The sequence below is a fragment of the Rhopalosiphum maidis genome, chromosome 2 (assembly GCF_003676215.2).
Source record: "Rhopalosiphum maidis isolate BTI-1 chromosome 2, ASM367621v3, whole genome shotgun sequence".
In the NCBI taxonomy this organism is placed as follows: Eukaryota; Metazoa; Arthropoda; class Insecta; order Hemiptera; family Aphididae; genus Rhopalosiphum; species Rhopalosiphum maidis.
The window spans coordinates 76,508,065-76,528,763 of NC_040878.1; the positions used below are offsets into that span (position 1 = coordinate 76,508,065).

The 20,699-nt window shown below is 25.7% G+C and overlaps 4 protein-coding genes across 4 annotated transcripts in view; 3 read left to right on the forward strand and 1 right to left on the reverse strand.

Moving 5' to 3' along the window:
- Positions 1–20,699, reverse strand: part of LOC113553363 (1-phosphatidylinositol 4,5-bisphosphate phosphodiesterase gamma-1) — a 23,844-nt gene continuing 3,145 nt past the window's right edge. Inside the window, exons 3-20 of the mRNA XM_026956668.1 lie at positions 20,376–20,514; positions 20,086–20,248; positions 19,830–20,021; positions 15,561–15,676; positions 14,967–15,173; positions 14,665–14,897; positions 14,388–14,599; positions 13,483–13,652; positions 13,268–13,409; positions 12,551–12,732; positions 12,297–12,474; positions 4,027–4,092; positions 3,186–3,386; positions 1,205–1,426; positions 818–1,139; positions 495–755; positions 296–435; positions 1–233 (exon numbers count right to left, since the gene is read on the reverse strand). Of these exons, the coding sequence (XP_026812469.1) occupies positions 81–233; positions 296–435; positions 495–755; positions 818–1,139; positions 1,205–1,426; positions 3,186–3,386; positions 4,027–4,092; positions 12,297–12,474; positions 12,551–12,732; positions 13,268–13,409; positions 13,483–13,652; positions 14,388–14,599; positions 14,665–14,897; positions 14,967–15,173; positions 15,561–15,676; positions 19,830–20,021; positions 20,086–20,248; positions 20,376–20,514 (3,299 nt within the window). The 3' untranslated portion in view covers positions 1–80. The remainder of the gene's footprint in view (positions 234–295; positions 436–494; positions 756–817; positions 1,140–1,204; positions 1,427–3,185; positions 3,387–4,026; positions 4,093–12,296; positions 12,475–12,550; positions 12,733–13,267; positions 13,410–13,482; positions 13,653–14,387; positions 14,600–14,664; positions 14,898–14,966; positions 15,174–15,560; positions 15,677–19,829; positions 20,022–20,085; positions 20,249–20,375; positions 20,515–20,699) is intronic.
- LOC113553364 lies at positions 6,274–12,256 on the forward strand. The gene is made up of 3 exons (XM_026956669.1): positions 6,274–6,457; positions 10,234–10,314; positions 10,392–12,256. The coding sequence occupies exons 1-3, from the start codon at positions 6,419–6,421 to the stop codon at positions 12,117–12,119; spliced, it is 1,848 nt and encodes a 615-aa protein (XP_026812470.1). The 5' UTR covers positions 6,274–6,418; the 3' UTR covers positions 12,120–12,256.
- Positions 18,809–19,760, forward strand: LOC113553366 (AP-2 complex subunit sigma). The gene has a single exon (XM_026956671.1). The coding sequence runs from the start codon at positions 18,974–18,976 to the stop codon at positions 19,400–19,402; it is 429 nt and encodes a 142-aa protein (XP_026812472.1). The 5' UTR covers positions 18,809–18,973; the 3' UTR covers positions 19,403–19,760.
- LOC113553365 (dnaJ homolog subfamily C member 22) overlaps positions 19,699–20,699 on the forward strand; it is a 15,270-nt gene continuing 14,269 nt past the window's right edge. The window contains exons 1-2 of the mRNA XM_026956670.1: positions 19,699–19,839; positions 19,904–20,039. The gene's annotated coding sequence lies outside the window, so the exon portion shown is untranslated. The remainder of the gene's footprint in view (positions 19,840–19,903; positions 20,040–20,699) is intronic.

A 20,699-nucleotide genomic window follows, 5' to 3' on the forward strand; every position in this document is an offset into this window, starting at 1 on the left:
TTTATTATTTATTTAAATGAAAAAGTTAAAAAATAATTAGTTAGAAATAAATAATAATCATTTACTTATGCTCAAAATAATTAACTTAGTGATTTTAAAAAAAAGTTATTGTTTGTTTTACTAACAGTATTACTTCTGATTGTAATATGTAATAAGAGAGATGCCAAAGGAATATCTTCAGAATAGCCATTTTTTAATGGAATACTTCTATAGCCTGACCTCAATGAAATTATCTGAAACAATAAGAAATTAGAAAAGTAATATATAATATAAAAAAAAATGAAAAAAAATTTACCGGATATGTTCCTTGTCCTATGAAATTAGAATCACCAAACATATCTTCATCATTCACGACAAACCTAATAAATGCAACTGCAGGATTTGCAATTTCAAATTCAGATGTTTCATTCCAAACTGGATTAAATCCATTGTCAGCTATAAAAATATAAAACTGTTGCATACAAAATTCAGCCAGAATACAAAATTAAACTTACGTATTGTGCGGGTATTTAATTTTAATCCTGAATCGTATTCAGCTCCATACACCTCAACAATAACAAATGGATTAGAAATTCCATTACGGCCGGGTCTACCAACATGTCGACCAGCAATAATGCAAATTGTTATAGACAATGTCTCTTCCATCCAATTAGTTGAAAGTTTATCACTTTCATCTAACATATAATCTGGTTTCAATACATATCCACAACCACCATTCAAACGAAATTTGGCTTGGTTTAATTGCATTGCTTTATCTAAAACCCAAAAATTAAATTATTATAAAATGTTATTATCAATAAATAATTTAGTTGTTTACCTGGTGACTGGTAATTCAGAGCAGCCATCTGACATCCTGTATTCCATATAGCTATTGGTGAATAATTAGAAGAGTCAATGCGTTGACCTTTAGGAAATACTCTACTAAATTGAACTTGATGATAACGAAAGAAAAACACACTTTCTTGATGACACATAAGTTTTTCCGCTTTATTTTCAGGAAAAGAAGACATTTCATTATGTACAAATCCACGTTCTCGTTGAGTTTCTAGACAAAAAGCCACTGATCGACAATAAATAATAAGATCAGATATTTCTTTGGCAATTTTCAACTGTCTTTCCATTTTTTTATTTTCTGTTTCCTGATAAAATAAAACAATATTTAATATTAATTTAAGATTTAAATTAAATTATTAGCTTATATTACTCTTGCACTGGCATTGTGAGCAGTTTCAATAATAAGATTTCTCCATTCTTCAGCTTGTTCCCGTGATACTGCGCCTACAACGAATGGGGTGCATGCATTAGAAGTTTGTATTTTGATCATCCACTCAAGTTTTAATTGATTTAATTTGCCAATCTCAACTAAAGCACCAGTTAAGTCTAAACTTCCTTTTTGTGAATTTCCCAAAAACATCGACTCTGTTGACTAAAACATATTTAAATAAAAACAAATAGTTATTATTATTATTAATTAGATTAGATATGAACACATTTAAATGCAGTATCTCATGCTATTTATCCTTAATTTCCCTTAATTTCCACTCTCCTACTAATCTATTTCTCAACCATACATATTTAACAAGAATTAATAATTTAACTTTTGAAGTATTATAATATATAAATAAGTCTTTTAAATTGCCCATTTCAGATTTATAAAGTGTTTTAACACAAGAACCAAGTATTTGAATTTCTCATCATTTTCAAAAGGGGAAAAGTAGTTGAATGTATAATATGTTAAATTTGAATTCAATGATAAATCATTGCATATGAAAAACATTTTCAAAGTCTGTCAGCCTTTACTAACCATCAATTTTCACATCATGAGTTTTTAAGATAAGAACACATATTTTTCTCATATAATTATTCCAATTCACAAAAGTATCGCCACACATATTTAACTTTGATAGACACCAATTTAAAGAAGTCATTTCTTCTGTTCAACAATACATAAAGCGTTAAGTGCGTACAAATGAAACGGCATTGCCAACAAACCGATTACCAAAACGCATGTTTAATTTCTTTTTAGGCATAATTTAATACTACATTTCAAAAATATTTGTTTTTTCCAAAGTACAATTTAGCTTAGTAACCATATTCTTGAAAAAAGCCAGGGTATCTTTTTCATTTGGTGGTAAATCCCAGATTTGCAATTATTACTTTAAAAAATTACACGTTTAACAAACTACACTGCACTACAAAAAATATTGACAATATGAAAAGTATCTATATAACAATGGTGTTAGCAATTTCTTTAGTAAATGGCAAATGGCATCAGGTATGCCCATTAAAAATAAAATGTCATGTACTCATTTTACTTATCTGAAAAAAATGCCCATACCAATACTAATAAAAACCACCACTCAATGTCTTTATCATCTCATTACTGTGATAATCCCGAAAACCAAATTTTTTATTTATTACTGAATAGTTATTAGGTTAAGTAGTCGCTATAACCGATAAGTACCTTAAATTACAATAAAATAATTAAAATTGTTATTCTTCGTTTAAATATCTTACTTTTTTCAAATTTAAACATAAAACATCTATTTAAATACTGTATTTATATATATTCTAAATTTTTATCAAATTCCAACAATAACAAGTTATGAGGAACCCTGAACCTTATATAAAATTTTGAAGGTTTTTAAAGAATGTTTTTATACCGACATTGATAGAAAAAAAATTGCTATTAATAGATAAAAAAGTCAAAAGATTTTGTAAATGTTGTCATTTCTATTAAATGCTGATATGAATATAAAAATGTAAAATCTCTAAAGTAGTTTATTTATTACAATAAAAAAACAAAATTGATTTTGTCAAATACTGATTTTGTGAGAAAATTCCCATTTTTAGTTTCTTAACTTTATTTTGAAAAATATCAAATTTTTTTTTTACCCTCTAAAAGTACCACTTAGATTTAGTTTGTTACCAGTAACTACATCCAAAAAGTTAAAAAAATTTTTACTGTCCCAAAAGTTGATAACATACAGAAAAAATCACACATACATCATTGTAAAATTAATACATTCATCATCACTAAAAATCTAAAATATAAATTAGATAAAAGTTATTAACATAGTGAGACACAGTATTGACATATAGTATCATATCATATATAATAATTATTATTAAAAATTTCAAGTAAATTGATATTCATTATGCTTTACTAAGGTCCTTATGCTTACACCACTGTCAGATTTTTCTATGTGTGCTTCCTGTAATTCTTCTACATGATTACTGGGAAACCAATGTTGGCGTTTTCCACCATAATCACCACGCCACCAACCACTGTCCTGTTTCACTACATTTGTAATTACAGCATGCTTACAAAATGACAATTCATCATCTTGTCGGCTCTCATAATCAAATGTTGCTTTTACAGTAACCTATAAATCATAAAAAAATATTATTGTACATTTACTTTTAGATAAAAATAAGAAAAATTCTAATAATTAGTACATGATAATTACTTATATTAGTACTATAAAATATAATATATATATACACTGGACAGTTAACTGCTTACCAAGTAGTAAGTGGTAGTATAATGGTGGTGTGTGGGCCCTGTTAACTAGCATGTACAATGTACAATATTTAGGTATTTCTAGATTATATTAAAAATGATGGTATCAAGTTATAACATATTTACTAGTTAGATTTTTGTGAAATTATTATTAGAGTGATGGGTAGTAGAGGGGTAAAAATTATTTACTACACAAATTAGTTGGAAATGTTTGTGTGCCACTATTTGTTATCATACTCTTATATAAAATAATATACCATAATACATTAAATAACTACATTTAATAAATAAAGTATAAATAAAAAAATTTAATAAATAAGGTATAAATAAATATATTTACTTAAACACTTCAGAATCATATAAACATTAAATTTTTTTTTCTAGAAGCAATATATTATGATAATTTAAAAAATATTAATTCCAACGAATAATAATAATAATAATAACCCACTCAGCCACAGGGCCAAATGGTCAATCTAACTTATGAAGTTAATTTTATTCACCTTCTTGATGAAACTACTCGGATCCATATAACCAGGAGTACACGAAATAGAAGAATCGTCGATATCCTGAAAACATAAAAATTATTAATATTAACTTAAGCACGGAAACAAAATAACTATAATATACAATCATTAAGTACACAATTGAAGTTTTATATCAATAAACTATATGGTAATTATAAGTAAAAATATTTTAATTTTAAATTTTTAACAGAAAGATATTATTAAATTGTGTGTTATTATACTATATTCTCATACTACTATAATATATAATATGGTATTATGGTATAAATATATATTATTATAATAAATGCAATATTTTCGGAAAAAAATATATCAACCTAATAAAATAAATAACTTTAATATCTATACCAAAAAAAAAAAAAACATATCAGTTGGTAGCAAGCAGGCAGATAGATCTTTTCCGCTTAGAATTATTTTTCGTATACAATATGTCGATTCAAATTTAACAGCCTATAGGCTATAATAGTAGCCCAATCGACACGTAATGTACAGTAGAGTTTACCTACCTTTTTTAATTTTAATGCTCTACTTAAAAATGTTATATCTATAATATTAATTAATATTATATTATATAAAAGTAAAAGACTTTTTTTCGTAAATATGCTGAATATGTTAGTTTAATTTATATTACTAATATAGTAATATCAATAACATTCATTAAATGTAAACATATTTAATTCATTCCGATGCAGGGGTGCAGTGTATAACATACTATAAGCCTACAAATATAGTATAACCAATATTATTTTATTTTAAATAATAATTTATTATTAATTCAACATGTACTCTAGAAAGATTAAAAACTACAAATTAGAGAGGTCATTTGAAGTTCGATGAACCTTCAATAAGGGTCGAACGGTTTAATATACCTTTTGTAACAATACGTCATTAGAACTCTTTTTTTCATTATTATTTAGTATCCGAGAAACCTGATCTTGGAATTTTTAAATTATATTGCTTCAATAGGTGACTGGGTACAGATTTTGTTATTTATACCTAAACCGGTTATGGTGGTAGCTTAGCGTCTCATCTCTCGTGTTGTATCTCCTGGAGGATAGCTGGATATTATGTGATTCACATAATAACAAACATAATGTAATATCTGAGGGTGAAACCACTAGACGTATAGGTGTTTTTGAAATAATGATAGTTACAAAAACCAGACATAAATAAAAGTAGCTCATAAAAACTGTACAAAAGACTACGCCGAAAATCGGAAGGGTGACAAGATAATACTGATACAACACATTATTTTTAATAAAGGCGTGAAATAAAAAAAATACCTACATAAAATATCTCTTTTAATAAATTTATATAATTTTGAATGCATTTTTTACAAATTCATCGTCGTATAATTTCATAAATGAATTTCAAAATTGTTGTAAAAAATACAATTGACAAATAATTAATATTTTCATTTTTTTCATGTATTCTAACTAAATATTTTTCCATTTCTATTGATAGAAATCACACAAGTCAAAATTGTATTACAGTATATATAAACTAATTCATAGATAGGTATGTTATTCCCAAACTACGTTCACGTACGACTGTAAAACCCTTTTAAAGTTTTCATTTAAATTTTATTTTAAAAGCTACAATCATAGAAACATTCATCAATATGGTATCTAAAAGATAAATTTAGAAAAAAGTTAAATTATAGTTCGTTTTAATTTTTTTTTTTTTTTTTAAGTTAAAGATGTTAAAATAAATCGATTTTGAGATCGAGAATACAAGAACTGTAAATAACTGAAAATAATATATATTATAAATTATTTTAAAACACATTATTGAAACAACTCAAGAAGTTAAAATTATTTACTAAAGAAAGAAAGAGGCAACTCATTCTAATGTTACTATACATTATGTCTAGTTTTGATGTAGAGACAGTAATCCACTGGAAAACCCGATGTTCCAGTATATAGAATTACCCAAATACATTCATGGTGCGCGGGGTAAGCGGAACATACCCAAATGATCAAGGTGTACTAAAATTATACACAGAACTTTATCTATTCATGTACATACTTAGACAACTCGTTTTGATAACTGTATTTTAACTAATTACCTAAAAAATAAGTAAGCACTTTGTTTACACAATTTACCAAACCGATTAATATTGTGAGAATAGTTTTAAAACTAGATTATACATATTTCCATTATATGATACACACATTTAAATAAACATCACATTATATGAGAATCCCTAATGGAATATTTGTAGTGGCACAGGACAAGCAGGTAGTGCGGAGGTGGTAGCAGTGAAAGAAGTCAAGACTGAAGATTATAAAAGGGGGTTGATGACGAGCTACACGCATCAGTATAATTATTTCATTCAAACAGCAGGGTTCTGTCTGCGGTTTCAACAATGAGAAAGATGGAGTTGCAGTTAAAGAATGTCGTACAGGTGAGAAACATGATCCGTTCAATTATTTTTGTTACACCATAGGGATGTTAATTTTTAAATTTGTTTTCATGTTGCATTCACATATTCTATCCAAATAAAAAAAATATTTCATATATACGCAATTATAAAATAGTATAATTCCAATAATATCATCTGAATATAAAAAATAATTTATATATTTAATTTCTTGCCTACGTTTACTGTCGACGGCGGCCATACAAAAAATGGTTAAAAAATTATGTTCAATGAATTTTAGGCCGCCAACTGCCAAAGCATACTATCCCAAATGAGTCATACTAACGCGGACTACCGCAAAGATAATATTATTCTAAGCTGGAATGATTTTTTTAGCGCAGTAGCTTTCTATAATAAAATTTTAATTATTAATTACTATAACGTAGAGATAACAATTATGATTTTAAAAGCATCATATAATTGAAAATTGAAATAATTAATTTTTTCTTTGCGTCGCAGGCAGTTGTATAGCACTTGTGTTAATTATAATTATATAATAAATTAAAAATATTAAAAAAATAGTACTGCTTGTTTTTTATAGATTTAGAATAAAGTATAAATTAATTTCCATAAAAAAATTACATTATGTTTATTTAAAATTGTAGTATTGTAATAAGTATATTATACAATTCTGCATAAACAAATAGTGTAACTTTACAGTTAAATATTTATTTATGAACACTCATCATAAATAGACATTGTTTCAGGATAATATATTTTACTCTAAAGAACAAATGTAGAAGTGTCATTACGTATTTATATTTTAATACATTTGTAATAAGTAAAAATATATATGGACATATAGTAAAAAATACTGTTCATGTATCTAATAAATATTTTTAAGTCCCCAAGCATTATTAAATTATTTAAGTAAATAGTGCAAACATCAGTATTTCGGAAAAATATAAAAATTATATAGTATGTACAAAATGGTGAGATAACAAAAATAACTTCAATAATGAATACTTATTTAAATTCTAAATTATTTTTATATTGTAAGCAAATCTAATTTTATAATAACACCAATCATTGATTTATTAATAAACTAATAATTATGGTAATATCAATTCTTAAATTTATATTTAGTTGCTACTTATTAAAATATTGATTATTCTTCACTATTAAATTATTTACACTTTAGATTCAAAACAAACATAAATTATCGAAGATACTTTTTTTTAACGCGTGTCATGCATAAATTTGTAATAATATTTATTCATTATTAACTTTCAAATATTAAATAAGCAAATTCAAATAAATTTAACTAAACAAATAATAATACGATATTACGCTTGATATCAAATTAACAACGGTAAAAATACCTATGTTCATATTTCATTCGATAATATAATTATTAACAAAAATAATACATTGACACATGTATAAAAATATGAATGTCTAATAAATAACATTAAAATAAATATAAATGATGAAGCAGACGCTTAGTCGCGTAATAATATATCATAAACACATTTGAAGTCAACATCAAACGTTAAAAATAATTATTATACCAAAAAAGATTATGACTACAGACTACCTGGGGTAGTATATTAAAAAAAAAGATTCTATTGTTGAATGGTTACAATGCTCACAAATATTATTTTTTTTTTTTAGATACGCGCCTTTTTTTACAAGACAGGTGGTTTATAACTATTGGGACAGGGGATGACGAGCTATTGGACCATTACAATATTTTATTTTTATACAAGTTATAATAACTCTTAGTTCTTTAAACAACAGACGTAAATAAATAAATGATATTAGTTTTGTTATTCATTGAAATGCATAACAAATTAAAACTGATTGAAAGTTTAAATATTCAATATTTTAATGTATAAGTAAGAGTCGATATATTATACTATATAACATATATTTAAGTAATAGTAGGTTCTATTAATGACTATGAATAATAGTAAAATATAAAAATAGTATATCTTGTGTTGAAAAGTTTCAAATCTCTATGAATAATATTTTTGGAATTACAACAGACTAACTAATATCGTTATTTTTCGTTTAAATATTCAAATGATTAAATATTTGAACTTAAATAGTGATAAAAATATTATAGATAGGTATAATACATTTTAACTATTTTTCAGTTTCTGTAATAACTTAAAAATAGGGCTCGGAAGTTGTAGAAGTTTCATATTGTTCTATACACTCTCAATTTATAACAGACTAAGTTAGAATTCTGAAATATACGATGATAAGTTTAAAAACTGAAAAATGAAAATGCATATTTTGCATATTACTTCGATTTCAAGGAAAAATGCATCTCATTGATTTCCTGTACATATTTAATACAAGTATTTTCTAAAAAATTTGATTTTTTTGTTCCAATATTGAATATAATACTCAATATTATTTTACATAGCTATTAATTATTTATTGCCATCGTCACAGTCGAATATTTGACAACAAAAGTGAGATGTTCATTTAATCTATATCGCATTATTATTCCAAATAATATCTAATCGTCTGACCATTGGTATTTGGTAACTTATTGTTTATTTCTTAGTAACTTATTATTGAACACTTGTTTATACGTACACGATTGAAATTTTTAAGTACATACTTTTTTAGAAATTATGAATATTTTTTTTGTGTACTTCACAATTTTGTTGAACAAATTTTAAATGTTTTAGCTTCTATAATTTCTGAGGAACTTAATTAAAATTTTCAAGTTTAAATAAAAATAAAAATTTTACGAAATTTTGCCATAAAAAAAAATGTGCACATTATTAATATTAATAGAAAAAAAAAAACTAAAAAATGTCAAACATTTTAAATATCTATAAATAACCTCATAGATGAGCTAAAATATTTTGAAAATTGAACTACATTTAAAAAATGATTATAAAATTAGTCAATTAAAAATCGAAGTACCTATTTATAGTTATTTGTTTTTGAATACAACAAAATAGATTTTGTCAAAAAATGGTATTGCGTAAATATTTTTATTTTTAAGTATGTGTACTTTTGACCCTCAAAGTTTCAACTAGATCCAATTTTATACGATACTAAAATTTTTAAATAAGGCATTTTTTTTCTACTTTAAAAAATATCTTTAACCCTCCCAACTCTCCAAACTATTGTAAAATTACTAAGAATATAAAATTTTAAAATTAGCTATGCTCGGAATATAAATTTAAAAAGGAATAATTTTACTTCATTGTTTCTATTAAATGATTCAATTTCTAATAAATAAAATCAATAAAATATGAGCTTTAAATAACTTTTTCTCAACTTCAGCGTCAAAATGAATAAATGAATAATAATTATTTTTTAAAGGTATTTTTAACCAATTAGTATATAAATATGCTTAAACAATTTATTATAAGCTAAACTAATACTATTTTATATGATACACATAAGCCCAGAATAACTTCATAACCTACAAACTGATCATTTTGGAAATTGATTTTTACTTTAGAACATAAATCAATTAGGTAATTAATTACTAGTACAAATACAAATAATGTGCACTACTCTATATTTTTTTTAAAGAGTTGGTTAAATTTTGTAAAAACATATTATATTATTCTACAACATATGTCGCTTTCTTAAATACATTTATTTTTGTGTGTTATGCTGCATACATTTTGCAGTTCTGGATTATACATCATACATTTATTTACATATTTTTTGTTGTCAAAAAAAATCTCAATAAAGACACTATTCTTCACTCTGATAATGGTAGTCATCATTACATAATATTATAAAAATTAAATTCAAAGAAATTAAATTTGTATAATTTTCAGATGTTTGTACTTATTGCACTTATTATTAGAGTAAAATCAACTAGAGTGCCAGGAACAAGGGGAATATCCAAAATACAAGAGGTAATAAATAAGTTACATTTTCAAGGAAAATATATTTTAGTATTAATTAATGTATAATCAATGTGATTAAATTACAGATTCCACAGTACCGTTTTCATTACTATGTACAAGATGATAAAAATATAGGGGAATACAAACCATCACAAGAAGAAAACAAGAATGGGGAAAAAGTCGGATCATATAATATAGCTGATTCTAATGGAGATATACGGATTGTTAATTACCGTGTTGATAAATCTAATGGATTACAAACTGATGTTAATACTAATGTTGGTGCTTCACCCTTAAAGATATCTTTAAATAATCCTGTATATAATATACAAACTGATATTTTAAAGGAATCAACTCTGTCTTCAGAAGCATCACCAATAGTTGTAGAACCCTTAAATACACAAGAACAAAAATCATCAAAACCAATTGAAATGGATTCAAGGGATGAATATAATTTAGCAGAGAGCACTGAAAAACTTACTAAACTAACTGAACTTATAAGCACAAACCAAACTGAAGACCGTAAAGATGATGTAAAAGATGAACAGGTAACAGATCAAGTATTAATTCAAGATGAGGGAATTACAATTAAACAAACAGAATTTACAATACCTTTTAAAAAACCAAGCCCAGTAAGTACAGATGATTTAAAAATCAATGATGATGAAGCTATAAAAAAAGATATTGTTAAAATGATACAAAATATAAATGGAGAGCATGGGCAGTTAGATCCTCAGTTAAATTTTAAGAGTGCATTACCTGATAAGCCATTAAAAATGGTTGAAACGGATTCTATAGAAATGGAACAACAGGAAAGTTATCAACCAAGTCACGGACATTCAAAATTTAAAAGCCAACAATTATCAAATAAGCCATTAAGATTAGTTGGATATAATCCATCAATTTTTGGATCATTATATGATACACAAGTTAATTATAACCGCCCATCACAAATTCAACAACCGCCAAATTTGTTTAACCAAGGTTATTTTGCGGGATTTGGAACACGTGGAGATATTAAACAACAGGCATATGATAATTCTGGAATTTATTATTCTCAACCAAGTTCAACCTCTCCTCAACCAGGAAATTACAAAGGAAATAAGAAGTCTAATCTTCCAACACCAACACAGCCACTTTATTATTACGATCCAAATTCAATGGTTATGTTACCAGTATACACCAATATGATCCAAAATGATTATTCCATAGCGGAAAATAAACCCCAACCACCTCAACCACAAACAGATTCTGGTAAAAATGGTTTTAATTTAATGCAAATTTTAAGTGGAGGTAGTTTTTACAAGGGTTCGGAACAAGCAGAAGGTTCCCAACAAATGGCAGTAAAAGACTCGATTAAACCAGAATATAATAAATTTGAAAAATCAAAACCAATAGAAAAACATGAAAAATCCAAACCATTAGAAACACATGACAAACCTAAACCATTAGAAACCCAAGACAAATCAAAAACACCACAAACATTAATGTTTTATTTGAATCCTGGTGAACCACCAATAGATTTAAAATCACTCACATCAAGCCCTATGCACTTAACATTTGGCCAACAACCACAATCTGACTGTAATGGAAAAACACTTAAGCCTCCAACAGTTAAATCAAACAAACCACTTCAACCTATACCACTTTGTTCAGATTGTGTGCCAGCTTTGGGATTTATGGGTTTACCAAGCACAAAATCAGCAGTTCAACAAAAGAAATCTATCGCTACACCCCAAGTGATGCCAATATGGAATGGACAAACTGTTTCAAAATTAAACTATTTAATTCTACCTACTCCAATAACTAAGTAGTAATCTAAACTAATAAAGAAATAAGTAATTCATTAATTACCAAGTAATAATATAGAATGTAAAAAATGACTGGTAACACTTTAAAATTACAATCTTATAATATACCTAAGTTTAATTTAATAAATAAATAATAATTTTTAAAATATTGTCTTAACATAATATATATATTATACTTACAGTTCCCATTCTTTGAACAATATCTTCATTTACAGGAAACCATAGCTTAATTTTTTTATACAAATAATTTTGTTCGTAATATTTAATAAGTTCCACTAGGCTTTCAAACTGCTTTACACCAATAGTGTATAATCGACCTTCAAGCTTAATGCGACAGTGTTTAATCTTCTTTTCAGCTCTAAAATAACAGTATTTACAAATACTCTTTAACTGGTTCATAAGAATTATAGTAAATATTTTTCTTAATAATTTACCTAAATGAAATAGCATAAAGATGTTTATCATTTTCACATGGTCGCACCAAAAATGCACCTTCTTGTGGTACTCGTCTCAATAATGCCTCTGCTCGACTTCTACAAACGTGAGGAAGATACCAATTCATCCCTTCATGTTTTAAAGGTTGAGGTACAGGTTCATTTAAAATAATATAGCTCTCCTAAAATTAAATTATATTATTAATAGTTTATATGATGTTTATACTGCTTATATAATATAATATGATGTGTTTAGGAGAATGTCAGTACAATATATGTTTTCTCTCTCAGACCCATGCACAACATAGATAAAAGGATTTCATCTAAAATCATTTTTCTATGATTTTTGAGTAAGCTTAGAGTAAAATCCCTATTAAAAAAATTATAGAGGATAATATTTTTGAGGGAATGACATATCGGTCTTATATTTTATTGATATTTGATTTTGTATTCAACTTTCAAAATAAAAAAAAATTATGTTTAAATTGTTTTGAAACAATATTTAGATAAATCAATATGTCATACCCTCAAAAATATTGTTTTCTACTGTTTTTGTAATGGGTGATTTTACTCTAAGATTAGGCACTCAAAAACATAAAAAAAAAAAGATTCTGCTTAAATACGTTTGGTCTATGTTGTGCATGAGCCAAAGATAAAAAACAGTGTGCTGACACCCTCTTAAACTAGAACGTGATATTTAAATTTATAACAATTTACTTGTATACGTAATGGATATGTACGATAATAAGTTATCAAACTATATAGACTGTCAAATGTAGCACCATCAATCAAATAATACTTTATTTGACCTCTATCATGCTTTGAACGTATTCTGCAATGGTTTACTTTACCTAAATGCCTATGCATTAACAAATAAAGCATGAAAACGCATAAATGTCTAGTTAAAATAATAATTAACTCTATATATTTACCAGAATGAAAGGGAATAATCACCAATGAATGTATCACTTTGTCTTACTAAAAATGTACCAGCTCCAAAATGCTGATACTGTTTCAATAGTTCTTCAGCTTCATTTCTACCACGAGCTAATTTTCCATGAAACCAGTATTCTCCAAAATGTAATTCATCATTAGGTATACCCTGCAAAAATGTATTACAATCAAAAATGTATTATGCAAATAATGCGACTTGGAGATAATAATATGATATAGCAAAAACAAATTAATAATCTGAATAAATATCATTATAAAACAAATATTATACTAAGATATATTTTATTATAAAAGTAATCTTTTACTGATAAAATCAAACAATGAATATTCAATATTATATAATAACATATACATATATATTTTTAGAGCTTTCTCAAATAAAACCTAGTCAATTTTTGGTCCTTAAAAAATAATATTGTTGGGCTTTAATTTTTGCTAGGCAAAAGAAAAATTATTAAAATAACATGCGCTTGAATGTTTTGTGTTCAAAAATAGTATTATAAATAGAATTTGTCCAAAAAATAAAGAAATAATATATTATTAATATTTTATACAATAAAAACAATAAACCTAACTGAGTATGTTTTATGTTAATTTATAATAATTTAACTATTAACGTGGTAAGTAACCAGTTTTTTTGTCCAGTAGACAAATTTTAATATAACTAAATTAACATAGTAACAATTAAATTTAAATTTTGTAAAGCAGCTATTAAAGTAAACAAAAATAACAGCTTTATATTTAACATATATAATTCCAAATTTATAAGAATAGTTAAGACTGAGCCTTTTTTAGAAATTATACTGACAATAAACATACTGTCTAATTATTTACCATGTCCTTAATATTGATAATATATAATCATATAATAAATGTAACTAACTTCTCTTAATCGATTTGCATTTGATACTTCACAAGTTTCCAACTCTCCTCCTTCTGCTTCATCTTCATTATCAATATCTGTTTTACAGAGGTCTGTATAATAGAGTTTATTACCAGAAAGTACAAAAAAATGAGGTCTCCATTCTTTTTCCAGCAGATCTTCTAGATAAAGTACTCCGTTTTTTTTTGTATTTCTTAAATCAGTGTCTTTAGCTAAAAACAAAACTATGTTTAAATAAACAAAAAAATTAAACATATAAAATATATAACATTATTACAATCATCATGATGTCTAATTGTTACTGCTTGGTCTCCATTAACTTTATCTGGAAGTCTTTTATGTTTTATTATGAACTTATACATAAGTTGATCAGGTGAAGGCATTTTAGTTTCATTCCGGTCAACTGGTTGTGTAACTAACATATCTCCTAAAACTTCAATCATAGTTGATGCCATATTTCGCTGTTGTGGTATTGAACAGTTGTCCTCTATTGATAAAATAACTGGATACCTAAAAAAAATAATAATTATTTAACTGATTGATTAATAAATGCTTATCTATGTGTATATTTTTCTTTACGGAGAAGTAACAAAAGCATGTTCTTTAATTGTTTTTAAGACATCTAAAAATTTTATTCGGCTGGTTAATGTATGTCCATGATATATTATTGGCAGTCCGTCTGGACCATCCCAACAATCTAATTCTATACAGCGACAACCCCAACGTAAACACCTTACATATGCCTCAATTGAACTTTCACTAGATACTTGATCACCAGTTAAATAGCTAAAAAAATATATAATATCAGATTATTACATTAAATAATTTACTAGTATGACTTAACTATTACATACAAAAATATATATTCTTAAGGATTAAAATAAGTATGTAAAATAAATATTACAAACAAAATAAATAATAAGATTTATATAAAAGATAATAAAATTTAATTTAATATTTATAGAATAGAAATATAAAATACAATAATATATGAGGTTCATAATTTATAATTATCGATTAATAAACAACAATATACCCAAAATCTAATTTAAAATATTCAATATAACAAATACATAATCATGTATTCTATTAAGGACATTATTTATAAATTATTTTAGATTTATAATATATTTATAAACCTTAATATCTTGAAAATATACAAATTATACTAACGTATTATGAGAAGAAGCTATCCAATAATGTGAAAGTGGTTTTGTCATGTTCTGAAATATATTGTCATAATATTGATCCCATATCTCATTTTGTTTTGAAAATAAATAATCCATAAACTAAGAAAAATATAAAATTCAAATATTATATTATTTTATTATGATAGATACTATTTAATACTAAAACAAATTTTTAACCAAAACAAAATTTAAAAGCGTAATCTGAAACTATATAAGGAGGCCATTTTGTTATTTTCAAAGAACCATTTAACCATTTATAGATGGTACATCATTATAATTTTTTTCTTCATCTGATACACGTATATTATAAACTTTTTCAGTATTTAATTTATTGCGATAACATTGTTGAAATTAAGGTGTTGGCTATAACCTACAATAGACAAGGGCAGATTTACACATAGGCAACCTAGGTACGTGCCTAGGGCGCAAAATCTTTCAGGGACGCCACAATTTTTCAGTATATTTCTACTTTTATTTGTAAAATATAATAGTGTTGTAATGGCTTGGAAAGAAAAATGGTAAGTCTGTCCCTGACTATAGATATTTAAACAATATTATCTATGTTTTGTCAGAATCTTTTTTACATTTTTATATTTCTAATTAAGTTATTAATTACTATAATTTATCAATAACTTAAAATTATAAAAAAAACTTCTGACAAAATAAAAAATATATAAGTTTTATAAGTGTTGAGTTTTTATACCTTAATTCAAATAATAAAATCTCAATTAGTAAAATACAAAAATGTTTTTACTATATTCTACATGTGTAAGACAGAGAAAAATGTTTAATAATGAGCACAATTAAATTAAATATATTTTTTTTATTGAGTCAATAAATACATATATAATGAGAATTAAAAGCAAGTACAAAATAAAAATGTAAAAATTCAACACAATATTTTAATTTTTTTTTATTTAAAAAATAATATTACTGTAATGAATTTATAATTATAGAAAAATAATTATATTTATTACAATTTATTATTCTGTACAACCATAAACATGGAATTGTAATTATTCATTTTCAATTTATTCAAATCTAATATTCTAATATCAAAAAAATACTTTAAAAATAAAATTGCTATTCTAATAATATCAAGGTAATTTAATTAGCCTATTGATAATATATAAATTTGAAATTTCACAGAATGACAGAATAAGAAGGAAATTAGAAACGGAAGTTCAAAGCTGAAAACGAAAAACTGTTATCAGTTAACAGTGGTCGCCATATTATTTGGAATACGAGCCGCGAGGAGCGTCTAAACACAGGAATGCACCTTATGCACTCTGCGCATGCGCGTAATTTATTCACCACTATCATTGTTAAGCTGTTATCAATACATACCACATATTATATTTGAAAAGTTAATTATTTTGAATTTGTTTCCGTTTACTACATGTTGTATAAATAATATAATAATAACAATTTAAGTGTTAAAATAATTTACAGTTTGTCATTTCATTTTAGTTGTTAAAAAACATGTCAAATGTATAAAGTATAATAATAATATTTAAAGTGCTAAAAAAAAATCAAAAAACATCTATTAATTTTACTTCTTAAAATAAGAATGTTCAGTTTCGTCACAACTTAAAATATATTTTTTTTTTTTTAGTAGTATAGTATTGAGCTGTTCAGTTTCAACTCTCGTTGGTTTTATTAATTCGTTAGGTTTTTCCTGTTTTTTTTTTTTTGTAGAGAAGAATGTGTCTTGAGTTTTAAGTTTTTTATTTGGTGGTTCATTTACTATCTTACTAAAATCTTCATGTGTCTCGTCATTATTTGATGTTGCATCAATGAATGCTTCTAAAGAGTTTAATTGTTTTAATGCTTGTTTAAGATGTTCACTGTTTTTTATATTGTTTATTTTATTGGCTAGACTAATGGCCTTTTCTTTAAATTGTTCTTGCATATTTTCTGTTTTTTTTTTTTCAAGTGTCTTAATATGAACTTGTATTTCATCATCTTTGTTTGAAGTTGCATCAAAATTTATATTTTCTGTATCTGCTGCTGACAAAATAGCAATATCTTCAGAATTTTCTGTTGACATTGTCTTCAGAGCAACATAATGTATGTGCTTACATATCATAGACTTGATTTGGTAATCAGGACAAGAACATTGAAATGTGTGAACACACAACTTACAAATAGAACATATCATTGGACACAATAAAAGTACATTACTTGAACTTACAATCAATCTGGATAGTGAGAATAACTGGAGTGTTGAAAGTGAATTTACACCAAGTCAGTTTTATAAAATAAAAAAAAATAATGATGATGTATGTTGTCCAATGATATGTTCTATTTGTAAGTTGTGTGTTCACACATTTCAATGTTCTTGTCCTGATTACCAAATCAAGTCTATGATATGTAAGCACATACATTATGTTGCTCTGAAGACAATGTCAACAGAAAATTCTGAAGATATTGCTATTTTGTCAGCAGCAGATACAGAAAATATAAATTTTGATGCAACTTCAAACAAAGATGATGAAATACAAGTTCATATTAAGACACTTGAAAAAAAAAAAACAGAAAATATGCAAGAACAATTTAAAGAAAAGGCCATTAGTCTAGCCAATAAAATAAACAATATAAAAAACAGTGAACATCTTAAACAAGCATTAAAACAATTAAACTCTTTAGAAGCATTCATTGATGCAACATCAAATAATGACGAGACACATGAAGATTTTAGTAAGATAGTAAATGAACCACCAAATAAAAAACTTAAAACTCAAGACACATTCTTCTCTACAAAAAAAAAAAAACAGGAAAAACCTAACGAATTAATAAAACCAACGAGAGTTGAAACTGAACAGCTCAATACTATACTACTAAAAAAAAAAAAATATATTTTAAGTTGTGACGAAACTGAACATTCTTATTTTAAGAAGTAAAATTAATAGATGTTTTTTGATTTTTTTTTAGCACTTTAAATATTATTATTATACTTTATACATTTGACATGTTTTTTAACAACTAAAATGAAATGACAAACTGTAAATTATTTTAACACTTAAATTGTTATTATTATATTATTTATACAACATGTAGTAAACGGAAACAAATTCAAAATAATTAACTTTTCAAATATAATATGTGGTATGTATTGATAACAGCTTAACAATGATAGTGGTGAATAAATTACGCGCATGCGCAGAGTGCATAAGGTGCATTCCTGTGTTTAGACGCTCCTGAGCCGCGGTCGCGGTGGATGATAAATTGATAATACATATTACCCAATGCAGTTGCAGTATGAACTATGTTCACGGTTTACCAGTCCAAAGTCTATAATATAACTAGATATTGATTTTTAGTTGACGCGGTTTTTGTAATTGTATTCATTACGCATTTGTTTCGTTGTTTTTTTAATTTATCCAACACTTCAAAATGATCCGTTTTATTCTAATACAAAACAGAGCAGGAAAAACTAGACTAGCCAAATGGTATATGAACTTTGATGATGACGAGAAACAAAAGCTTATCGAAGAAGTGCACGCAGTTGTAACGGTCAGAGATGCAAAACATACAAATTTTGTAGAATTCCGAAACTTCAAAATAATTTATAGAAGGTACGCCGGATTATATTTTTGCATCTGCGTGGATGTGGGCGATAACAATCTGTGTTATCTGGAGGCCATTCATAATTTTGTCGAAGTCCTCAACGAATATTTCCACAACGTATGCGAACTAGATCTGGTTTTCAACTTCTACAAGGTATACACCGTGGTAGACGAAATGTTTTTGGCTGGCGAAATTCGAGAAACGAGTCAAACTAAAGTTTTAAAACAACTACTTATGTTGAGTTCATTAGAATAAGTTATTTTAATATCTACAAGCAAATATTTTACTTTACCAATACACTTATTATTATTAATATAAATTATTACTTTATATATACCATAATGTATTCTTTTTTATTTATATACATAACATAATATAATGCTATTACGAGTGTAATTAGAATTAAAATAAATTACACCCAATTTATTTTTATTCTTTCTTAGATCTTTTTTTATGTGTGATAAGAGATAATATGATATCCTTAATTTTATCCGCCCCCTAAGATAGCAAATCTGCAAATATCAAATATTTACTAGTATAGGAATTTGGAAAACATTGTTAGTGTTAAGTACATTTTGTTATAAAATAAAATGGATGGCTATAAATTGTTGAAGTTTGGTGTATTTTTTACAATCAGTGTTATCAAATTAAGTATTTGGATGATTTATTTAAAGTAACTTACGTCTGTTGCGGTAAATTGTAGCTTATCATTTGAATCTTTTCCACAATACTTGAAATATTCTTTCATATGTTTAGCCACAAGTTCTTCTTCAAGACATAAACTTTCTTGCTCAGCGTTCAGAAACCTAGTAAGATTTTGAACATTGAATGTATCATCAGCAGAACAATACATTGAAAAACATTCATTGAAAATCTAATAAAATGTCAACAGGTATTAAATGATTATAAAACAATATATTATAAAATATAATGTTTACCCCTGAATTATAGATAAGTTTATTATAGAGGGAGACAAACTCGTCAAAATTAAGCTCATTGCGCTTCCTTGTGTCGACTTCTTGAAACAACTCGCGTAATTTACTGGTTGATATTTTGCAATGAACTCGAGGAAAAAAAGATTTTACATCTTTCAATGTTACTCTATAAAATAAATGTGATTATACTTATTTTATTTTAACCTAAACAGCGTTTCAATGATTATATTTTAAAAACGATGTATTAAAATAAAACATTTTGTTTTAAGTGATTGATTTATTTTTATACTGACGTTTCTCTCGAATTTTCCATGATATAAAATTCTTTGCGTAGCCATCTTTCAACTTGCAATGGATATGGAGCACAAACAGTATCATTTACAAGATGATACAAACCTTTTAGCCACAGTTCACATTCTTGTTCGGATAATGCTATAATCCATTTACAGTCATAATTAGACAGAGATAAAATATCAGCAATAATAATAAATTTGACCCATTCATTAATGACACAAAAGTATATTTGAAATTTTGAACTCATTACAATCAATTCTAAACACTTTATAGCTGAATTAAACACAAGTTTTAATTATTATTTTACATGTGTTTTATTTGAT